At 38.5% G+C, this 9088-nt stretch overlaps 1 protein-coding gene across 1 annotated transcript; it reads right to left on the bottom strand.

Moving 5' to 3' along the window:
• Positions 1 to 3373: 3373 nt before the first annotated feature.
• On the bottom strand, positions 3374 to 8859 carry LOC103699707 (purple acid phosphatase 15-like). The gene is made up of 8 exons (XM_088719668.2): positions 8522 to 8859; positions 7952 to 8143; positions 6797 to 6889; positions 5710 to 5953; positions 4915 to 5132; positions 4453 to 4643; positions 3825 to 4106; positions 3374 to 3727 (listed from the first exon to the last, which is right to left on the bottom strand). The coding sequence occupies exons 1-8, from the start codon at positions 8787 to 8789 to the stop codon at positions 3584 to 3586; spliced, it is 1632 nt and encodes a 543-aa protein (XP_088575794.2). The 5' UTR covers positions 8790 to 8859; the 3' UTR covers positions 3374 to 3583.
• Positions 8860 to 9088: the final 229 nt, after the last annotated feature.

The raw sequence follows: 9088 nt of genomic DNA, 5'->3' as shown, positions 1-9088 counted from the left end.
TCCCCTGCTTCGAAACAGCGTCCCACGCTCATTCCCGCCGTCCGAGATCTTCTCCGCGTCCTCCCAGCAGTTGCAGCTTTCCTCCCAACCTCCTGCCAGATCAGCATCTTCCAAGATCTTGTAGTTCATCCCATTCGTGATCCATTCCTATCCTACAGCCAGCCGCAAGTCAGCATCCCGCCGTTCACAAGGATAAACGTCCTGACCACAGTGGCGACCGACGGCCGCTACGATGGCTGACGAGAAGGAAGACCGAGAACGGGCCTGGCTTGGCTTGGAACAGGGAATAGAGGCTCAGGTTGATTCGGCAAAGAATCGAAGAGCAAAGGAAAGGGAGTTTACTGGCGGTCAACAAAGGTGGCGCTCTCAGCCAGAGGTAACCGGTCCGACGGGTAAGCAGCAATGGCACTCAAAGCAGGAAGAACTCAAAGAAAATAGGGCACTCGAACAGAATAGAGTGAGAAGAGGGATCTTTTGGTGGCGGTTCTCGTCCAGGGTGGCAAACCGGCCACCGAAGAAGGAGGAAGGAGAAGATCGAAGGTGGTGGCTTGGTGGCAGAGGAAGGGGGGATTTATAGAAAATTTTCAAACAGTCGTGGCTCGTTCGCTGCCGCAATTCTCACGGTGGTTGAGCAGGATTGACGGCCATTCCCCGCAGCTGCGGCACTATCGCGGGGCTGCCACGGTTCCCACCCCCGATCACAACGAAGAAGAGGATCGCGATCGTGATCCTCTATACCTTCTCTTCCTTTGGTCATGGACTGCAGTTGGCTGGGCCTGGCGACTTCAGTCCAATAAGGCCCATTTAGGGTCTATTCTTACAGATCACTAATGGTTTCTTCTATACTATTGAATTTCCAGAATATAGTACCCACTGCAAGTCTATTCTATCACCAAAGGCTTCTTTCAGCAAGATCCAATTTGTGACTAATATGTTGCGTAGGATTTTCCCATTCATTAGCATATTCCAAACATTTTGGACATTTGACCAAGACTGGGGGTACATCATCAAAATTTTCTCAAAAAAAAATGGCATTTTGCATTATGGATAGAAGAAGTCTTAATAATTAATGAAGGGCAATGATTAGATGCTATTCTAGGAAGATGAGTCACCTTAAAGTTAGAAAATCTCTGGACCCACTAGTGATTTGCAAAGGTGAGGTGTATGCTCTCCCAAACTCTAGCACCACTGGATCGATTATTGCACTAGGGGAAACAAAATCTTGTGTAGTCTAGAGCCATGAGGCCATTATTTGCAATGAAATCCTTGAATTCCCTAATTCCAATTTTCTGCACGAAGGCCTTCCCCACCTCTTTCTTCCTCCATTATGATTAAACAATTGAAGTTGCTCGCCTTTAGAGATGGGAGGCCAACTTGAAGAATGGAACTAGCTTCAGTCTAGAGGCTTCTTTCGATAGTGTGTTTGGTGCTTGCATAAACACTCCCCAACTGCCATGGAGAGGAGTAGGATTTGGTGATGACTCCTAGAACTATTTGCTCACTGTGATGGAATGCATCCACTTTGCCCAAATTCCTTTGCGAGATTCCTATGATGCCTTCTGAAAGACCTTGAGACTCCACTTTATAGAGACCCCAAGAAGAAGGATTTCTTCTTCTTATTCGCTATTAACTTCTCCCTGCCACCCAAGTATCAAAGAAAAAACACACCTCTAGACTATGACATGCTATGATTATTCGCACAATCTGGGCAAAGGATGGCTTGGCCGCCCTCTGCAATTGCACAACAAAATCTTTATTAGGTGGAAGAATGGGAGGAGGGATCAGGTATTTATCTTAGATTATTATACCTAGACTCGAACATTGAAAAGTCCAACCTAGTGCAGGTATTTATCTTAGATTATTCTATACAATTCTTCTCCCTCTACTACTATTGCACATAGCCCTGTCTGACTTAAGCATCAGAGGCTTCTTGACTAGATCAACTTCAGCAACCACTTTTGATTTTCTTTTGCTCTGTAGGTGGCACTTTATCTTCCACCTTATTAGATTGATCAGCATCCTCCTCATCTTCAAATCACCTGATTGGGTTTTGGTGGCAAGAGTATACATTATAGTGGTTGTCAAATTTCTCATGATTGGAACCCATATGATGAATATATTTACAATAAGTTGGCAATTTTCTTGGTATTATCATATATAGGTCATTGATTTAACCAAACTTGTACTAAAATATTAAGAATCAAAAATTATTCAAGATAAAAATATAATATAAAAATCAGTGAGTGATTCAACCCCCAATGCTTCCTCCAACCCCACTCCAAAGAGATAAAGAGAAGGAAATAAAAAAATTAAAAAAAAACACACACATGGGAGAAGATACACAAAACCAACTTCTTTCTTTCTCTCTTTTCTAACTAACATTACATGTGTAAAGATGCAGTCATATAGATTGTGTTTTGGTTTATAAGCTCTCCCACTTACAGCATCTTTCACTAATTATACCTCCTGCTCCTTGCTCTTAATATGCAACTGCTTCTATCTAAATTTTAAGCTTGATGAGGTCAAGATAGAACTTTATGTTGAAGAAGCAGGAGCTTTAAATTTTGGAGTATCGGATACTAAAATACTTAGAATACTTGGAATACTTCGTAACACTCTTGCACATTTTATACCATTAATTTTCTACTTTTGGCACTTCAAGGTGAAAGCAGTTAACTCTAGTGCAACTATTCTTGATCATTTTTATCAAAGCTTATGAACTTACACATCACAATTCAACCTAATTATTAATTTTTATATCATATATATATATATATATATATATATATACATGTACATATACAAAACACAAGCTTCTTTGCATGTCCTACTTTTAGAATTTTTGTATTTTTCTGCATGTTTGGACACTTGACACCATGTTACATATCCAAGTAACATTGCTACAAGTTCTTCAGGCATCATTGATCAATATATTATGCTCGGATAATGTCTTTCCTAAAAGAAAAATTTTACTTAGGTCAACAAGTTTTGAGGCCCAATCGATGGAATTTTAGAGTTGTAAAATTACTTAATTTTTTTTTTAAAAAAAAGGAAGCATCTCAATTGGATATTATATGAGCAAGTTATCATGACATTTAGAAGATTATGTGATTCAACTTCCCAATATGTTGGATCTCACTTCTAGATACTCTCCAAATCTATCCATAGTGGTCGGAGTGGTTTATTTATCGAGATTAGTGATCCTTCTAGATTTTTTTTTGATCTATTCGATCCTTGGACATATACCTAAGACACTTGGAAATAAGAATCCTGGACATTTTATACCACCAAATTTGATATCATTATCATCACATGTCCACTTTTGGGGCATTTCCCATGTTAACATTTTTAATTTTAACATGACAATAGCTGATACTTTTATCAAATTTTATAAACTTAAATAGCATAGGTTTTTCTCTTCATTTTACACATACATCAACACATCCTTACATATACATATATAAAATATTAACCAGTCTGCATATCCAGTTTTTAGAAGATTTCGACGTTAAATTCTTCTAAATACGTAGATATTTGACAATCATATAATATGTCCAAGTAAGAGTTCTTCAAGAGTCACTGATCAAGTAGTTTTATGAGGGTCAACCACCATGCGCCGAATAGAGCACTTATCCGGCTGCCTAACTATATATATCGCATCGCCTGTACTATTATACAAGTCCCGATTCCGATGCCATGTCCATAATGCATGGGTCTCATTCATTGCCTGCAGATAATATATTTTTTTTATTCAATACTTTGATCTAGAACTGGATATATGATTCATTAGAATAGCAGAGCGAAAGGAAAAGAAAGAAGGGCACCTCCAAGATTCCATGGCCAAAGCTACTCTCTCTATATGCACTGTACTCGGGCTGTCGGTCCCAACAGAATTGGCCTGTTGCAGGTCCTGAAGTGAAGTTCGTAGCACAAAAGCCACCGATGCTCCATCTGCTATCCAAAGGATCTGGGCATTTGCCAGGATCATCTGCATGCACAGTCATCAGATTTTCCCGGTTGCCGCCATCTCCAACTGTGATGTGAACAGGACCACAGGGATCTAACGTATAGTTGTAGACTCGGTTCGACCTTTCATAGGCATGAACCTGTGAAAATAGAAAAAAACAAGGTGAAACATAAGGAAAAATAGTGAAAGGAAAAGTTTTCATTTTTTTAATGCTTAATCCAATATGATCCATATCTCCTAAAGTAGCCTAAACCTTAATTACCAGCCCTAGCAAACACCAAAGGCTTTCTTTAAAGTAAAACCAACATGATAAAACTTTGGAAACTCAAATTGCCTTCTACAAATCAGGAGTGCAGGCCTCAGTTGAAATAAGAACAACCTAAAGAAGAAATAGGCTTTCTTACAGTAGTCCACATCACAATAGTTCATGACAATAAAAGATTTCCAAGTATTGTAACTTAAAGAAAATGGGATTCAGCCCTTACATGGCCATTGAGGATGATGTCAACACCGTATGAGAATAGTAGATCTTCTATCTCCAATCTCATACACTCCGATTTCTTGTAAAATATTTTGTAAGTGCTGTACCAAGGTGGATGCCAAGCAGCTACCAACCAGGGAGTAATGGACCTGTCTACATTTGCCAAGTCTCTCTCTAGCCACTTATATTGCTCCCCTGTAATGTTAAATTGATACAGCAATTTGATAAAAAAACAATGGTCAACGAAATTGTTTTTTAAGAGACTGTAGACTGCATGAGTACAGTTTGACTTTTATTTTAAAGGCAAATAACCACAAGAAGCTCAAACTAGCCAGTGATGCAGAAGTATAATTGTCGGTAGTTCCATATAGGAGAATAGCCAAATTAGTTCAAGTGCTCAACTTTTCCCGGTCAAACAGGAATCTAAGACTGAGGTCTCAAAAGAGTAGGTGCATGGTAAAGTTACCTTTTCTATCGAAGGAAATGTAAGCACCAAGCATGATGAAATGTATACCCCCAGCATTAAAAGAATAATAAAATGTGGAAAATGATCCACTTTCTTCGGCAGGAAATGCAAATCTAGAGCTGTAGGCTACAAAGGTCTTGTTTTTGATCTGTTCTTCTGTTTCATGGTTTCCTTCGACTACCATTATTGGAATTTTTGATGTAAGAGGCTCCATAAACCTGAAAGAGATGACTAACAATTATCATCGAGATTCAAAGACAACCAGTCAAGCCATGGAAAACTTGCAGGATGATGAATCCATGAGAACTATGCACATTCAGCATATGGATGACAATGGACTGCTTGCTAAGTTATTTATAAAGAAATATCCTAAAAGTCTACATATTTCTTATATCATGCTTGTATTTCAAGACAAAGCTACTGAAATACACTTGAGGACTGATTGGAGGAGAAAAAGGGTGTCAAAATGGTTGAAGCATCACTAGCATCAGCTTGTGCTAGCTAGTCGTTTGCTTGTCATTATGGCAATAGCGTAACAGCGGGACCTTTTTGAACAAAAGCTCTTCTAGTTCATTAGTCGAGAAGAAGGCTTTATATCTTCTAGTCAATGGTGGATGCCTCAGAACACAAATTATAACCATGTTGATTGTGAAACCTTTTTGCATATTATAATGAATATGAATACAAATTTTTACACTTGCGGCTAAATGCATCATGATAAACTAGGAGACAAGTTCTCTGAGAGAGAGAGAGAAAGAGAGAGAGAAGCATATATATACTGAAAGGCATCATCACCTTCCCCAATAATCCCAACGAGGCTGGTAGGTCTCATCCCTGGGAAGGATATTATGATAGTAACAATTTAAGCAGTCCAACTCAGTTCCATTTGTTAGGTATAAATCTGCATAAGGAATGTCACCTAACAACAAAACCAGATCAGGCTTGTTCTTTCTCATATGATCAATTGTGGAAGTGGTATTGTACGTGAGTCCCAGATCCCCAACAACAGCAATTCGCTTAGGGTAACTTCGGGGACCCAGTGCCGGCTCGAGCCTTAGGCGACTGAGGCGGTCGCCTAAGGCCCCCGGCCCAGGGAAGGCCCCCACCGGAAGATGCTGCAGCTATACAAACACTCATTCTTTCCATTCTCGTCTTCCCCCCTTCGTCTTCCACTCTTATCTTTCATCCCTTCTCTTTTTTGGTTTTGGTCTTGGTTTTCCTTCCCTCACATTACTCCTGATCCAGCTGGGCCATCGGGAAGAAAGATAGGGGGATCGGAGATGGACTTCTTGGAGGGTGGAGATTCTTTTAATTTTCTCCTCTCGATTTCTTCTCCCCTCTTGGGTGGTAGATAGAGAAAAGGAGCTAGAGGGAGTTGAATGGCTGCTGTGCTGTGATGTTGCAGTTGCTGCTTGGGTACTCACTTGAAGGGGAGATGGTGGGATGGGACTTTTATTTATTGGATGGAGTGAATTTCCCATAATGCCCCTACTTTCTCTTATAGAGAGGTTCAATTTTTTTATTACCTTGACAATGAAGTGCCATGAGATAACCATTTCCTATTCGGCTTTTGCTTGACATGGTAAACACTATTGTCAAGCATTATTTTAGTTAATTAATCAGTTTCATGGCCCTTCTTTTCGAGCAATTACTTTTATTTACTTTCATTTAAAAATTATATTAAATTAAAAAAGTTTTTTACCTATTTTTATTAAATTTATATATCTTTGTTGAAATAGTATACTTGATAGCTATCTATTTCTATATCATTTTTTTAAATATTTTATATTTATTAAAAAAATTTATTATCAAAAAAAGAGGCCTCATTCATTGGATTTGCCTTAGGCCCCCAAATGTATTGGGCCGCCCCTGCGGGGACCCAAAGCAGGCATTGTCTTGAAAACATGGATGTCACTTATGGCTGGTATAGAAGGATCTCCACATCGATAATAGTATCTTTTCCCTGGTTTCAGTCCTGCAAGGTCAAGGATATATACACGATATATTATCATAAGATAGAAAAGGCAAATGGCGAGAACATAGCAGATGTTCGTGCTGTTTTGTTGAGAACCTGAGCTGGCTAAGAAACCCATATCCACTCCTTAAATAATAGTGGAAGGACAATGACTCGATGCAAAGCTTGAAGCTATGGAATGCGTTTATACAAAATTTAATTTATGCCAACCAACTAAAGTAGATGGCTGATGATGATGCATCGATCAAGATTTATTAAATTATTTATCCATGACAATTGGACAGTAATAGTGATGGATCATTTGTTGGAAGCTATAATATTATTTATTAGATAATATATTAGTTTACGAAAAATATATTATATGCTATATCAGTATTATTGCACCATAGAGATAATGCATAATACAAGAAGTATGACATTATTTACTCTTAAAGTTATGTTTTATTGTTATATTCTAAATTCTAAATTATATTTTCTATTATATATAACAATTCTATATTATATCATTTTATATAATTGTATTATATTATATGTTATATATTATATAGTTCGCAAAATTATTTATTATATTATTACATTATAACAATATATTACTTAATTTTGTTGATGTAATTAATTTAATTATTAAATATGAAAATATAATTTTATATCTTGAAATTCTATGGTTAAAATGCTTATATACAATATTTATTATATTTTTCATATGTGTGTATATATATATATTATCACCTTATTTTTGTAACCTAATAACACTCGTAATACTACTATCAATAATATTATCATATTATAATATATTAATATTAATATTATATTCACATAAATAATCAAAAATATTAATTTTAGTTTATATATCAATTTCAAAATACTATATTATATGTTACAAGGTTTGCTTTATCCTCTTGAGATTACCTAGACTTATCAAGAAATAGAATTCGGCCCCTCATTTCTGATGACTTCTGAAAATGAATGTGTGGAAAATGATAAAAATTACCTCCACTTTCCATTGTGGTCTCATGAATTTTCCTAAAGGTACAAGTCAAAGCATGCTACAGAACAGTTTACCTGTGAGCCGAACATGATGGATTATTCCAGAAGTATAGTTCTGAAGGCCTTCAAATGGATAGAGCTGATTGTAAATAAGTGAATATCCAACAGCCTGGTGAGTTAGGGATTGTCGGGATCTTCCATATTGCACGATGCTAGCTACAGATGTTGGATCCAATGGCTCGATGTGTTCTCCAATTTGGAAGTTCCCTGAAAAATATCCAACACGTAAATGCTTACAGCAGGGGAGAAAAGGAAAAAAAAAAATCAGATACTTTTAAGAAAAGTGGAGAGGGAAGATAAGAAGGTGACAAGAGTTCGGGCCCAGTGACGTCCACAACACATGCACTTACGTACCATCCCGTAGTCAAAAGCTGCGGTCACTGGCTCCGTTTTGTATTTCAAATCTCATTCTAGTTGAGAAAACAACCAGGTGGGAAAAGCAGAAATTTTACCAAAAAACGACTATCTGAAATCTAAACAAACTTCAAATGCTAAAACAACTGCAACTTGGCACATCGCCACTGGAAGTTGAAAAAATGAATGAGTTAGAACCTTAAGAAAGAAAAAAAGAAACAAAGAAGTGACCTGTGACCCAAGAGATCCAGATAGAGTCCGGGGTGGTGGAGAGAGAGATGGAGATCTGCTCCGGCTCGAAGCCCCGGGCCTGCCGCTGCACCCTCGGATCGGAGTCCGGCAGGTCCACAGCGAGGCCGCGGAACTTGATGTGATCCAGAAACGAGGTCACTGGATCGAAAGGCCCATCCAGCGTCGTCGGGATCTCGCCGGCACTGCCGACGACTGACAAGATCAAAACTGCCGCTGCAAACCGAAGTTTCCACCACCAGTTCATCATCTGTTCCCCTCTTCCTTGGATTACACTTTGGGATTTTAGATGGCGGTAGGGTTTTAGTTGTGGAAGAGATATATAGATGCAAGAAGTGAGAAGGGTGTGACTCTAACTGTGATGTCATAGGAGGTGGAAAATTATGTTTCTTGAAAGGTTGGCTGTTGGGGGGAGGGAGTAGGGGTCCTATTCATGGAGTGTGACCGTGAATCTGGACGTGATTCATGTAAGTAGGGAACATTGGCTGGACTGGGGTTCGCTTCTGAGAGGTGACCCCGGGATGTGTCTCCATTGGTCCAGGAGTCGTA

This window comes from Phoenix dactylifera, chromosome 4 (genome assembly GCF_051530095.1).
Source record: "Phoenix dactylifera cultivar Ajwa chromosome 4, Ajwa_hap1_PhDact_Kaust_v1.1, whole genome shotgun sequence".
Lineage (NCBI taxonomy): Eukaryota > Viridiplantae > Streptophyta > Magnoliopsida > Arecales > Arecaceae > Phoenix > Phoenix dactylifera.
The sequence above is the reverse complement of the archived record's forward strand: the minus strand, read 5'-3'. Positions and strand labels throughout refer to the sequence as shown.